This window comes from Arabidopsis thaliana, chromosome 5, assembly GCF_000001735.4.
Source record: "Arabidopsis thaliana chromosome 5, partial sequence".
In the NCBI taxonomy this organism is placed as follows: domain Eukaryota; kingdom Viridiplantae; phylum Streptophyta; class Magnoliopsida; order Brassicales; family Brassicaceae; genus Arabidopsis; species Arabidopsis thaliana.
The window spans coordinates 23632227-23646558 of NC_003076.8; the positions used below are offsets into that span (position 1 = coordinate 23632227).

The 14332-nt window shown below is 40.3% G+C and overlaps 5 protein-coding genes and 2 non-coding genes across 8 annotated transcripts; 3 read left to right on the plus strand and 4 right to left on the minus strand.

Annotated features, from left to right (window-relative positions):
* Nucleotide 1: 1 nt before the first annotated feature.
* Nucleotides 2-2811, minus strand: CHX25 (cation/H+ exchanger 25; the record flags this gene model as incomplete). The annotated part of the gene is made up of 2 exons (NM_125232.2): nt 2-2411; nt 2515-2811. The coding sequence occupies 2 exons, from the start codon at nt 2809-2811 to the stop codon at nt 135-137; spliced, it is 2574 nt and encodes an 857-aa protein (NP_200654.1). The 3' UTR covers nt 2-134.
* A 1909-nt stretch (nt 2812-4720) lies between these two features.
* On the plus strand, nt 4721-4840 carry MIR390b. Its single transcript, NR_143355.1, has one exon. It is a non-coding gene; the product is annotated as a microRNA ath-MIR390b precursor (primary transcript).
* Nucleotides 4841-5188: 348 nt separating this feature from the next.
* Nucleotides 5189-8747, minus strand: TAF15b (TBP-associated factor 15B). Of its 2 annotated transcripts, NM_180884.2 has the most exons (7): nt 8442-8747; nt 8218-8311; nt 7462-8095; nt 7172-7322; nt 7014-7092; nt 6222-6463; nt 5189-6069 (listed from the first exon to the last, which is right to left on the minus strand). In NM_180884.2, exons 1-6 carry the CDS (start codon nt 8626-8628, stop codon nt 6340-6342), a joined length of 1269 nt encoding a protein of 422 aa, NP_851215.1. In that variant the 5' UTR covers nt 8629-8747; the 3' UTR covers nt 5189-6069; nt 6222-6339. The 2 variants fall into 2 exon arrangements, with proteins under 2 accessions (NP_851215.1, NP_568879.3); NM_125233.4 differs by having other exon boundaries at nt 5189-6463.
* AT5G58480 (O-Glycosyl hydrolases family 17 protein) lies at nt 8747-10627 on the minus strand. Its single transcript, NM_125234.4, has 2 exons — nt 10257-10627; nt 8747-10087 (listed from the first exon to the last, which is right to left on the minus strand). The coding sequence occupies exons 1-2, from the start codon at nt 10598-10600 to the stop codon at nt 9001-9003; spliced, it is 1431 nt and encodes a 476-aa protein (NP_200656.2). The 5' UTR covers nt 10601-10627; the 3' UTR covers nt 8747-9000.
* A 155-nt stretch (nt 10628-10782) lies between these two features.
* AT5G58490 (NAD(P)-binding Rossmann-fold superfamily protein) lies at nt 10783-12453 on the plus strand. Its single transcript, NM_125235.4, has 6 exons — nt 10783-10962; nt 11045-11217; nt 11299-11484; nt 11567-11729; nt 11816-12002; nt 12085-12453. The coding sequence occupies exons 1-6, from the start codon at nt 10842-10844 to the stop codon at nt 12227-12229; spliced, it is 975 nt and encodes a 324-aa protein (NP_200657.1). The 5' UTR covers nt 10783-10841; the 3' UTR covers nt 12230-12453.
* A 31-nt stretch (nt 12454-12484) lies between these two features.
* Nucleotides 12485-12566, plus strand: AT5G58495. Its single transcript has one exon. It is a non-coding gene; the product is annotated as a tRNA-Ser (tRNA).
* A 269-nt stretch (nt 12567-12835) lies between these two features.
* On the minus strand, nt 12836-14121 carry LSH5 (LIGHT-DEPENDENT SHORT HYPOCOTYLS-like protein (DUF640)). The gene has a single exon (NM_001345303.1). It carries the CDS (start codon nt 13855-13857, stop codon nt 13309-13311), a length of 549 nt encoding a protein of 182 aa, NP_001318830.1. The 5' UTR covers nt 13858-14121; the 3' UTR covers nt 12836-13308.
* Between the last annotated feature and the right edge of the window lie 211 nt (nt 14122-14332).

Consider the following 14332-nt stretch of genomic DNA (forward strand, 5'->3'; position numbering starts at 1 on the left):
ACTGGAATTTTATTAACTCATCTATCTATTGGGATACAAATAAAAAGCAAAACAATCCCCAATAATACAGATTCTACAACTCGGATATAATAAAATTAAGAAACCTAATCAATCAAGAAATTGTACTAATTAAATCAATTATGAGAGTGAGACCAAGGAGACACTAATTTCTTGTAATCAAACTTGCCGTTCAAGAAACCATCACCACCCATCTGGTTTCTCACTTGTTGCTGCACCACCAACACCGAACCCTCCGAGGCGAAAACGCTCCCAGCCACGGTGTCTCCAATGACTCCAAGCTGGTGGTCTTCGCTCCACGTAGAAAGTCCTTCCAGAATCTTTGGATTGATCCCTTCTCTCCTCCCGGTTATCCACAAATCATAGTCATTGACATTCATTGCTTGAATCGCAGCCAACGTCTCAGCACCGTTCTTCACAACAACCTCCTTGTAGCTAACCCTAGCGTTGCTTTCGTTCTTGACCCAGAACCACGTCACCACCCCATCGTCCAGCTTCTTCTCCCTCTCGTCCTCTCCTTCGTGGTTGTGCGCCAAGAACCTAATCACTGTCAAGTTTATGAACGGATTCTCCGTCATCCTATCAGCCAGATGCAGAGCTTCTCTGTTATCAGCTCCTCCTAAAAACAGAACCACGAAACGGTACATTTCTTGCCTCATATGGCTAGAATTTGTTGTGTGTTGTGGGTCCATGGATGACCTAACCATAGCGTTCTTAAGTCGTCCCTTCTCGTAATAGATACAGACAGAACATGGTGTGTGTGCCAAGACGTCTGCGTTCACAGATAGCATGCCGGAGTCACGTAGCTCGGTAAGAGCTGCGTCTTGAAGACGCTCTTTCTGATAAGGTAAGAGAATGAAAGCGGTTTTCTTGGTCAAAGCCAGCTCGCAAATATTTTGATACATGTTATGCTTTGAAGCATGTGCAGTGTAGGCATGCATCGTCACACACTCACTTCTTTTCTCTTGGTACAGTTTAAATGCGCTCTGCACTTGGTCTACTCGCCTGCTCCCCATACGCTCTGCAGGCTCTTCCTCTTCCTCGTATTCTTCCTCCCTTTTCTTGTCGTGTGCAATAAACAAGGGTTGGGCACGCCCTTCCAGTTCCACTAGCTGAATTGCGAATACAGAGAAAGGACTAGTTTTAGTGGGATAAGCGAAGTCTAGAAACGTGATCAAGCCTGAGAAGGTATCATGGTCGGTTACTGCAAGAACTAGTCCCGTCTCGGTGTTCTGAGGAGTGTGTTGGATTGTGCGGCGCTTGCTGCTTCTATAAGGCCGAGTGGGATCGTAGAGGAAGCTGATTAGCGGCGCTGTTACACCCGTGACCACGATCGCATACAAAACCATGACAGAATAACCGGGTAAGCCTACCATTTGTTTGTCGATCCAATGCAAGTAGAGTAAGATATCGATCTGGCCTCTCAAGTTCATCATCAGGCCAAGCGTGAGACTGTCCCTAGTGGGGACTTTAAAGAAGAGAGCAGCGCCAGTGGAAGAGACAAACTTGGTGACGAAGCCAACGATGCTCATGTAGATAAGAGGAGAGATCTGTTTGGGCCACGTCTCTTTGCTAATTAAGTTGACATTGGTTTTTTGTCCCACCAAAGCAAAAGAGAAAGGCATCAAGAATTCATTAACAAAGGTCTCGCTCCTAATAGCCAACGTCGAACCTAACGGTGGTCCATGAGGGACCACCAACCCCAGCCAAATGGGTCCAACAGCTATAGCCATACCGAACATGTCAGTGAGGAAACAAGAGACAAGGACACCCATGAGAATATTGACGATGTAGTTTTGGTTCACGAGTCCTCCCTCAGGCGTTTTGGCGACAATCCATTCAAAGGATCGTTTCACAACCAAAAGCAAACAAGCGGCCATGATAGCCGCCGATATGAGAAACCATATGACAGAGTATGCTCCTCCTCCTCCGTCAGCCTGCGCCATGGCTTCAAACAAAACAAGCACGTAGACCCCAACCATGTCTCCAAGGAGAGTCACTGACATGGCGAACTTTCCTATCTCAGAGTTGAGAAGGTTCATGTCTCTCAAAACAGTGTAAATGACCGGAAAAGAAGTGAAACCCAAGGCGAACGTGACCCCTCCAATGGACGAAGGTTTCTGCAATCTTATATCCATTTTGTGTTTTAGGGCAGCTCCCGTGCTCCCCACGCAAGCAATCGGCACCAAAACGCTAACTGCAGCAATGTACTTATGCTTTCTTGGTGCTTTAAAGATTTCTGCAACGTCTGTTTTGGCAGCCGTGAGGAAGAAGAAGTAAAAGAATCCCATCAGTCCTATGTTTGCGCATATGTAATTCGCAATCGGTGGAAACAGATAGTAATTGAAGTTTCGGTTTCTTCCTAACATGGACGGTCCTATCATCATCCCACCCTTCAAAACACAAAACCATGCATTTTGTCTTAAATAATATAATTAGCTCCATCAATGGAAATTTATTAACTATGTAAAAGAAAATATAAGATCGAATACGAACAATGATCTCGCAGACTATACGAGGTTGGCGAAGAGGTCGAAGGAGGACGTAAACAATTTTGATGAAGAAAATGATGAGTATTGCTTCGATCAAAAAGGTTGAAAATGTGTAGTTCATGCCATTTTCGCCTTTGAACATTCCGAACGGCTGCTTATCGTGAACCTGTCGGCAAACCTCCGGAAGTCTGGCTGAGAAAACACGACTGCTGACCACTCCGGCGGTGGTTGGATTCTCTGGCCAGAACCCAAAACGGGTAGGCAGGGCACTCCAGCCATCACTTGGGAAAGACCTAACCATGCATGCAGATTATTCTCTCAGATATTTGACATAAAACAAACGACAATGATCATCCATAGAGAGACAGAGAGAAGGCGATAGATCCATGATTGATGTGTGTTTTTTCCAACAGATGTGGTCGTGCGTCATTTTGGGAACAATTGTAGTTGTAGTTTTCGCTTACTCTTCATATTTTCTTTATTTTTATTTTCTCATTATGAGTTTTTTATGTGAAAAATGTATATGTTTTGTGGTACTTCATCTTCATGATCTACATTTTTCACTCCGTAAACATAGCCGCTTTCTTCTTGAAAACGCATATTTTCATCAGAGTTAAAGAATTCATCAAAAATGTAACGTACGATATGTTTTGTTACACACCTTATGAGAACCATTTTTTTTTCTCTAACAGAAAGTTTATACTCTTTGACTAAAATTAGAGTTGTTGTCAAATAAGATTTAAAAATATATATATAATCTATATATGTATGTTTATACTTTGATTGAAAGGAATGTAAGATGTTTAAATGAGAAACTAAAACAGAAATGTAGGAATGTTACCACCGATCGATATTCTTAGCTTTATTTTCATACTACTGTTTTTACTTTTTACAGTTTCTTTTAAGAATCACATGTGAGGTCAAGGATGAGAATTATAATCTCACTTCATTCCTTAAATTTTGCTGTACTCCTTTCTGCAATAAATGTAGTGCTCTCCATTATATATAGGATGAGTTTTTGTTTAGTTGATGAAAAAAAAAAGATGGATGAATTTAGAAGCAATAACATAAGGGACCGCCGGGACGTGCAAGGTACGGCCGTGGTAGCTGGCTAACACAAACTCCCATGCATATCTCTTTATATATTTTACACAAGATCTATATTTCTTGAAGATTAGTTTTAAAAAGAATTCTTACATATTAAACTACATTTCATACATGTCTTTTTAGTCGTTTTTATTTTCATTTTACACTCACCATCTTCCACTTTAAAACACTTCTCTAAAGTTTTAAACCAATGATAATTTTATTTTATTTTTTATAGTGTGAGATAATGTATTCTATTAATTATACATTTATAATTTGTAGTTCACAATTCATTTACCGTAATCAATGTAGAATACATAGAAATAACAATAAAATCAATATATATGAAACAAAAGCAAAAACAAGAAAACCGTTTGTGATGAAATGGATGTCATGAAATTTTGTTGTTGTTGTGGACATAAATATTGATTTTATTGATATGATAACATTACAAGATTCTGAAATAGTCACTACGTACTAATAATAAATTTGGAAATAAAGGAGAAGTGGAGATCCCACCTACGCCAAATATTGAATGCATCACCGCTTTTTGCGTTCTTCCACATACTGGATTATTTCATTTTATCCTTTTTATTTTCATACATTCTCACTTATCGATCTCATTAAATATTTCCTTCGTTTCCTTTTAATCTCAAGGACTTGTCTAACCGGTGACTAGCTTGTGGCCGTGCTGAGTTTGCATCGTCGAACAAAACTCATAAAATCCTATCTGACGCAGTCGCACAACAGTTTATAATTAGACGTAATTCGTTGACAAATTGCCCTATAGATATATACAGTATACATTAACTAAATCTATCCTCTATCACCTCCCTATTTCTTAGTAAACAATAAAAGAAAGAAATAAAGTTATTGTGGGTATGGGAATGCATTAAAAGTGCCGAATATGCATAAAAAATTGGTACACCTTCCAAAATATGTAATATGGGGACACTTAGCTTAGAGTTGAGACTATAAATACAGCAATATGATCCAAGGTCAAGCTCCTCTATATATATATATACGTACTTAACATTACAATACATATAACATACATGATACATTATAACACATATGTAAAGGAAGATGCATACCTATGGATGTAAATTTCAGATTGAGTAGTAGAGAAATAGCTATAAAGCTCAGGAGGGATAGCGCCATGGCTCACCAGTGCTGTATGTTTTGTATATGCGTACATGTATATCTGTTGGCGCTATCCATCCTGAGTTCCATAGCTTCTTCTTGCTTATATGTGATTCCTACTTCATTCCCTCCTTCGTTTAGCTTCTTGTATACAAGATATGGTAATGGGTAAGTTTATTATTTGCATGTAAATATTTTACCTTTTTTTATATAGAATTGTTGAAGTTCAAATCATATAGAAAATTGTGTCGAAAGTGAGAAAAATCGCAGGTATTGTCAATTTGAGGTTAAGAACACATTAAGTATTAAATAGTGTGGTCTTACAAGTTACAACTTACAAATATCTGGATTTCACACATCTAAGCAGTTTGTTAGAATTACATTGTTACTGCCTTACTTTTTTTTTTTTTTTTTTTTTTTGTAAATTTATGCTTAAGACTACTGGTGGACTTTTATTAAGAATATGTATATTATCCAATATGTGTGTGAAAGGGATGGTAAATAAGTAATATCGCCGTGTGCTAGAGCCAGCCAGCGATTGAGCTGTGAATATGCAATGTTAGAAGATGGATTCTCTTTGTCGAATTGAGAATGGGAATCTTGAAACTAATGTTACAGGATTCCAAATTTCCTGGATTCTTTCTCTCGTCCATATTTTCTACACAACAAGTCATTAATAAACTTTCTCTTGGGATTTTCGGCATTAGTCTTTTTTGTTCCTATAATTTCAACATAAACTTTCGTTACATGTAACACATTAAAGAGTTGGCCAATCCGGCACTTGACCAAAAGGTCATGACATATACACATAGAGAACTTTACGAGACACCCTTCTCTTTAGTCCTTGGGATCCAGATTGAACGATTAACTATTTATTAACAACGTCTTTTATCCAAAAAAAGGCCACTCATTTGTAAAACCCTAATCCTAATCATAGCCCCAGTGAGTGAAGTTGGCAATAAAATCATCAAGTTGATCTTTGAAAGGTCACTGCATACTTCAGATCAACTGATCAGACACAAGTGCCTAGCCATCCCCCACTCCTGCCAATTCTCGAGGAACACATGTTGCTATAAAAGAAGTTTGCGAGAAAAAACGATAACAACTCCGAAAATTGTAAAGAGAAGTGTGGTTGCCTAAATGAATGCATTACACAATACAACATGAAAACATACGACTGTTTTGTTTGTGTTGAACAGAGTCAAAAAAAGAAGGAAGAGAAGCAAAAAAGGGACTTCTGGTGTTGAAAGAAGTAATCAAGATGAATGCACTCACCTGAAATCATCATAGCACCAATTTGCAATGCATTTTGCAGTTAAATATCAGCTTCCTTCAATAAAACAAAAAACAAACATTTCACATCGTGAAAAACAAACTAAAAATAAACCGGAGATGCATGAATAATAGATCCCCAAAGAAACAGAACAAGTAGGGAGAAAAAAGGGGTAATTTTGCTCAAGGTCAAAGTGAACAAAAACCTACCTCTTTTTTTGTATCTCCAATATGAGGATTCATAGAACATTTTACTAAAATTCCCTCCTTAACACACACAAAACTCTTAGAACACATAACAGCTGATTCATTCATTCCTCTCTTTCTCTCAATATGGACGAGACCGGTTTCCCCCATGGTGGTTTCTGTCTGGCCCTGAACTGTAGTTGTCTCTTCTTCTGTCTCCCCCACCACCACCATAGCCACCACCTCCTCCTCCTCTACCCCCACCTCTGCGACATTCACAAGTTTGCAAGGACAACATTATTAGATCAGACACAGACATCTCTAATTAAAACCAGCTTACTACGTAAGATGAAGTGACTCAACACACAACAAAGACGAGTCTTATAGAGCATGGAAAACCAGATAAAGATACAACTTATATGGGGAATTACTAGGAGCTTATAAGAAGCATGAACAAACAACAGATCTCTTCACAACCAAGAGCAGCCACAGCTATAGGTTACAAGATAACTACATAGATTTATTTCCTATGGCATGAACATAGACCTAAGGCATAATTTGATGACATACGAACTCCCAACCCTTTCTGTCATACCCAGATGAGTGTACAAAGCAAATCCCCAGTAGGATACAAGATCCAAACAGTCTTCAGAGACAAGGAACATAAACTTAGCATTGCAAAAACTCATATTCCCTACTAAAATTATAAAGCTAAAAGCCTAAAACAACTAGAGTACAAACACCTATAAGATGGAGCAGGTGGTAACAGCTAAATGGTAACAAAAAAGAATGCTGATAAATGATCAGGACAGCTACCTCTGGTCAAAGGTAGGAGCACGGGGCGCAGACTTTTCTGCCATCGTTACACTAATCTTGTTCCCCCTCATTTCGTAATCTACAAAACAATCCACCACCATTCACGAAACAGAACTTTTAAACAATTTTAAGCTAGACAGCAATTCCATAGTACATACTGTTGAAAAAGCCGCCTGCAGAGTGTGCAGCGCTGGGATCTTCATAAGCCAGACAGGCGTCACCTTTATAGTTACCCTTCTCATCAGTGTAAATCTTAATATTATAGGGCCACTGATCTTTGTAACCACGCTTCTGCTTAATTCTTCCAACCTAAAATAGATCCAACCAGACACACTTTATCAGCACACCAATAAACATGTACACAAACAAGAACTTAATAACTTATAGCAAGGGAAAGGCTTATTCCAAGATATAAAACACAACAGAAGTAAAAGACCAGTGTTATTACTTGGCCAATGCCACCAAAGAGATCCTTGAGTTCATCAGTTGTCACATCCGGAGGTAAATTAGAGATGTATATTCTAGCATTATCACAATTATCATCACAATCAGCATCGCACTGCTTGACTTTTTCAGTAGCTGCATCTTCATAACTAGCTTCCTGCCGTCGAGGAGCACTACCACCATCATAGCCGCCACTCCTACCACCACGACCACCAGTGCTCGGTGCATCACTGCCATAACCCCCTCGTGGACCACCATATGACGGCGGGCCACCAGAATAGCTTGTAGGCGGGGGAACAGCTTCCATTCCATAACCCGTGGGTGGAGGATAACTTCCAGAACCATCGTAGGATGGAATAGCTGCAGCAGGAGGAGGAGCCTGACCATACGAACCATTTTCCCTCTGACTACCACTACCATAGCTACCACCACTCCTACTTCCACCATCATATCTACTACTCTCATAGCTCCTACCACTATCGTTTCTACCACCACGACCACCCCCACGATCACTGTCACCTCCACCTCGGCTATATCCACCACCTCCACGATCATTAGCACCAGAACTAGTACCAGAAGGAGCAAGTGCACCACACTTGTTACATTCAACTCTCCTTGCAAAGTTCACGTTCCCACAACTATACAAACAGTTTCGAGGGTAAACAATTTCAAAACATGCTCCCACAAAGGAATTCAACAGCTAATTCAATTCATTACATATGCAGAAAGAATGGAATCCCAAATAATTTGCAATCATTACCTGGGGTTGGGACAACGCCAATCTCCATCTCTGCCTCCGCCGCCACTTCCTCTTCCACCGCGATCACCTCCTTGATATCCACCACCTCCACCGCCTAAATCAAAACGAATCATCGAAATAGTGAGAAACTAAAGATTTAACAAAAGTAGCTCAGCAAGGAATGGAGAAATCTAAAGAATCATAAGGTTATATCAATCAGATCTGCAACAATCTAAATCACAAACCTCGATTTCCTCTACCACCGCCTCCACCGTAACCACCGCGTCCGCCGTAACTACCTCCGCCAGAGGCACCGCGTCCACCATATCCAGCATCACCACCTCCATAACCTCCCCCTCCGCCGTATCCATCACCACCGTACGACGGAATAGGCGCACCTCCGCCGCCGTCTTGATTGTACATCCCAGCCATGACCTAGGGTTTGCGATAAACAACAGACCAAAACTCTTAACGAATCGTGTGAGAGCCTTTTTAGACGTAGAATAAAAAATCTCGCGTTTTATTTATATTTCTCTCAAAAATAGTGGAACTTTATTATTGCATTTATCTTAAATCTTAAATTCTTTTACATCTTATCTTTTACCGACCGGTTTCCCAAAATAACTGGACTTGCTTTTTTTATCAAATAAGACAACATGGTTCTAAGGCCCATAATCATCTAACCTTTACGAAGGCCCAGCCCAATAACAGTTATTTTTTACGTAGCCCAATACAGTTTTGAAATGTGGCTATTAGAGAGAAATTAGAGGCAAAATCCACCAAAATTTTGCTATAACTACAACTTTAAAAGAGTCCGGACAGTAGGAACAATAAGAGGAGAGGCCAGCTCTGAAAGAAATTTGGAGTTTGCGAAGATGAATGAGAAGTGTCAAGTTGAATCGAGAACCGGCAATTATCCTCAGAAGGATCAACAGTAGTGATCAAACCAAGTCCACCAAAGTTGCAGCTTTCTGCACTGTGATCATTTTGCTGGTACAAGCTATTGAACGCGTATGAAACGTTGCCTGGCCATCTGATGCCTGAACACGACCCGCCAGGAAGTATCGATGTACAGTCCGCAACAGCACACGCTTCTAATGCTCTTGCTGACGCGTTTGACAAGTCCTTGTTATTGTTCACCACACACCACTTAGGAGGAAGGTACTGAACATTCTGCGCGTTTACCTGATTCTTATGGTTGAAACTGAAATTGTATTTGGCTTGACCGTCGAAAGTGAACACTCCCCAGTGCCTCTCAAAGTTCCCAGCAGATAAGTTTCTCTGATCTTCGTCCAAGAGACTTTCAATGTAGGTTTCAACAGGAGGACGCGGGAGAGAGGCCGTCTTTTTCTCCAAGTGAACTATCAGTCCTTTAAAGAACGCCTCAGCAGTCAGTGATGTTGCATTTTCTGCTCCATCTGTAGGCCAACCGATCTTTGACACAACGATATCCACCTCCGAAAACCCAATTGTGAACAATGCAGAGACAAGTGTGTCATAGCTTAGATCAAAGCTGTTTCTGTAGGTTTTACGTCCGTCTTTGTGAGCCTTTGCTGTTTCTTTAAAGAGGCTAAAGTCAAGGGAGATGTTCTTGTTCTGGTGAAAGCTTAGGAAAGGAGAGATTGTCACAAAAAAAGGAGAGTGGTGCTTTGTGAGAAAGGAGAGGAGTTCAATCATCGTCTTGTTGAGGTCAGCCCTAAAGTGTCCTGAAGAAGGTCGACCAGATTCAGAAAGAAAGGAATCAAAGCTTGAGGGGACTACAACCTTCACTTCATTTGCCAAGTTCGCCTTAACTAAAGCATTTTGGATATTCATAGCTGCCCCAATCACAAAAGGCTTATACTGATTGCCATAGCTCTGGAGAAATGGCTCTTCTCCAACTGCTACATACCTGAAAATCAATTCTTTTCTTTAATGATAATTTCACAATAAGAAGATTGGCAATTTGGCATTGAAACAAATCCGACTCATTCACATTCCATAAGTTAAATTCCAGCTTAAAAATCTTAAATCTATATATATATAACTGGATAAGCAGAAGAGAAGGAGAAAGAAGATACTCGATTCGAACTCTGTTTCCACCGTTGAAGTAACGAGTGACATTGTCATGTACCCAGCTCTCTGCTACCTTTACGGATGCATTCAAGCTCTTGAGCATCGAATTTTGGATTCCGATAGTGACACCAATATTAGAACCAGAGAGAGCTCGGAGAACTTTTGGGTCGGCATCGAAGAGCTTCACTTTGACAATGCCGTTTGATTTCAGAAGCTCTACAACCTTTGAAGGCGGAAGAGGGTGCGACGCTTCTGTCCCCCAATTTATGCCAACTGCTCTGACGGTTGTTCCCGTCAAGCTCAACCCTGCCGTGACGGCGAGGAGGAGGAGAAACAGCCGACGAGCCATCAAATCCAGTGAATCTCGTACTTCCACGATAATGTCGGGCCGAGAAATTCAATGTTTAAAAAAACAAAACACTGCGTGCCGTTTCACGACTCAGCATCTCACTGTTATTTAGCTATCAAAACGACACGGTGTTTAGAAATTGGGCTTGGGCTTCACATTCCCTAATCATCATCATCTCTGAAATAGAAATTATCTGAAACTTAGAGAGACAGAGAGAGAGAAAGCTCAAATTCAATCATCAATGTTAACGGACGAGAGAGAAGTAGTCTGTGTCACCGGCGCCAGTGGCTGCATCGGCTCGTGGCTGGTCCATCAGCTCCTCCTCCGCGGCTACTCCGTCCACGCCACCGTGAAAAACCTCCGTAATCTTCACAAATTTCTCTCTTCGATTACGCTTCTGGTTACCCTATCACCTCCTAATTCCCTTACATTTCTGTGTTGCAGAGGATGAGAAAGAGACGAAACATCTAGAAGGTCTCGAAGGTGCAGCCACACGCCTCCATCTATTCGAGATGGATCTCCTACAATACGACACCGTTTCCGCCGCCATCAATGGTTGCTCCGGCGTATTCCACCTCGCATCACCTTGTATCGTCGATGAAGTCCAAGATCCCCAGGTTCTAATCTCCACTCCCAAAAAGGACCAATAGTGAATTTGATCACTTCAAATGTATATAAATAAATGAGTGTATTCACAGAAGCAACTACTTGACCCGGCGGTTAAAGGAACCATAAATGTTCTGACGGCGGCAAAAGAAGCCAGTGTTAAGAGAGTTGTTGTGACGTCTTCGATATCGGCGATTACTCCAAGTCCCAACTGGCCTGCTGATAAGATCAAGAATGAGGAATGTTGGGCTGCTGAAGACTACTGCAGGCAAAATGGAGTATGTTATTCTCTAATTTAAGATTTGTTACTGCAAAACATCTTATTGGTTATCTTTATAGATGATGTGTTGTTGTTGGTAGTTGTGGTATCCACTGTCGAAGACGCTTGCTGAGAAGGCAGCTTGGGAATTTGCAGAGGAGAAAGGATTGGATGTGGTTGTGGTGAATCCAGGCACTGTCATGGGGCCTGTGATTCCTCCGTCTCTTAACGCTAGCATGCACATGCTTCTACGCCTTCTTCAGGGTATTTTGGTTCTCTATGAATGTTTGATTGAATATGTCTTGAGTTCCATGGAACATCTTTGAATTTGAATAGATATGGATGCTTAGGGTGCACGGAGACATACGAGAACTTCTTTATGGGGTCTGTGCATTTCAAGGATGTGGCTTTAGCTCATATTCTTGTATACGAGGATCCATATTCGAAAGGAAGGCACTTGTGCGTTGAGGCTATCTCTCACTACGGTGATTTTGTAGCCAAAGTTGCTGAGCTCTATCCCAATTACAATGTCCCCAAGTAAGCCACAAATTTTTCTTTGAAACAGACGTTATATATAGAGAGAGAGATTTCAATAACTTGAATTGGAAAAATCTCTTAGGTTACCGAGAGAGACTCAACCGGGTTTACTTCGAGATAAGAATGCATCAAAGAAGCTCATAGATTTGGGGTTAAAGTTCATTTCCATGGAGGAAATCATCAAGGAAGGTGTGGAGAGTCTTAAAAGCAAAGGATTTATCTCTTAATACCTACCTCTGTAACTCTGTTTGATTGAGCAATTAACACAATCTCTAGGCAGCAGAAACATTTCATATGATATACGATTTTGCACTTTTGTAATAAATAAGCTGGCCTATGGTATGGTATGAACATCCAATTAATATTTATTAATCTGGCCTCTCTGAGATTTTTCTTTAAAGTTTGAACATGAGAATATCTTTAAGTGTTTTAAGTGATTTAGTTTTGTTTATATAAATCCAGTGTTGCAATTATCACGAAATGTCAATATGTCCGAGTGGTTAAGGAGACAGACTCGAAATCTGTTGGGCTTTGCCTGCGCAGGTTCGAATCCTGCTGTTGACGTTCCTAATTAAATCGTTTTTTTCAATGTACCATTTTTCTTTTGTTTGGTAATAATATGTCCGCGATTAATAATCAGTCTATTGGACTATTGGTTTACCAAGAGAATTAATGCTAGGTTGGTCACTAGTCCTTTTCAAAATTGAACTTGTATAATTAATCAAAGACCACCCACTATTATTTTTTGTTTTTGCTATTCTAAGATAAATGAATTCTTGAGCTTGTACCATTATTCCTCTTTTGTAAATTTCATGGAAAAAAAAAAAAGTTGTCCACATTTCTAGGTGTACCAAATGTAAATAGTATCCTAAATCAAAACAAGAACTAAATCTTTTTTTTAGAGGTTGGATTTGTAAAGAAGAACATGAAAATAAAGTGAAAGTAAGAAGATGATGATCATCATTCCTAAAGCTTTTAAAAGAAAGCACCTGAAGATTTATGACTTTTCAGAGAAATCACGACTCACGTTAGACCCGAGACTTCGCACGTCCACACATCACCATTACACACTTTCGTACTGATCTATCTATCAATCACGGTGAAAGATAATAAATGAAATATAAATAAGATCTCATTTTACTAATAATCGGTGATCGTCTTTTCCATCTATATAAATTGCAATTTACATCTCAAATAATTAACTAAACGAAATATATAATTTATAAAAAAAGTAAAGAACTCAAGAATTACTATACCGTAATTCTTTTAAGATTTTAGCATCTAGCTAGTAGCTGGATCGTCTCCACTATACCGTAGTTGCAGCCGTAACGACCAAAGCAGCACCACCACTTCCTTCGGCATCGTCTCCGTCACCGGCGATTGGAGTTGCCGTGTCTGTATGCGGACGTTTTCTTTTCTTCTTGTCGTAAGGAATCCCTCGAGCCTTAGCCTGTGTTTGACGGACTTCTTTAAGATAGATCCTAACAGCCTTGGCAGCGAAAGGGTTTGACTCAGGAAGACCACCGCCGATTTCCTCGAAAGCAGCCCTTAGACGGCCGATGAGAGCATCGAGACTTCCCCAAGCTTGCTTGAGAGGGCAAGTGCACTGAGACGGTGGGTTAGGTTGTCCGAAGAAGGGACAAGCCGTGGCATGGACTTTGGTCTTACCAAACTGGTCGAGGTACTTAAGGAACTCAAGGACGTGTGCGCCACTACAACGAGACAGATTCAGAGGTGGCTTGTGGTTCCTTAGATACTGAAGGAAAGTGTTCCAGTCTCGCCTCTTTTGAGACTCGTACCGGCTCGGGGATGAGGAGGAACTTGCCGCTGCTTTGGCTGCGGTTTCTCCCTCCATCTTTGATCCTATGGTTATGTCAGGACGTTCTTAAGATATTAGGGTTCTTGACTTTGTTTTGAGTCTTTGTGTGTGTGTGTGGATCGTGTGCCTGAGAGAGAGAGAAGAAAGAGAGAGGCAGAGAAAGAGAAGAAGAGTTTATGTTCAGTCACAACTCACAAGTCAGAAGCAACAAGTTGGATTTGATTATTCATATTGTAGTTTCTCACTTCTTTTTTTTTTTTACTTCAGTTTCTCACTTCTTTTTACGTCCCATCATAATATTTATTTATCTGACTACCAAGAAAATGGAAAACGAGACCCAACTAATTTCCGATTCACACTGTATTAGACTATTACTCTATTAGCTTTGATCACTTTGATTTCTGTAAATGATTTTTTTTTTTTTTTAGTTTTCGATTTGGGTCGTATCGTTAAGTAAAGAATCACATCTATTTTTAAATTTGGTTTAAGAAATAATCACGGCGTTAAAGGA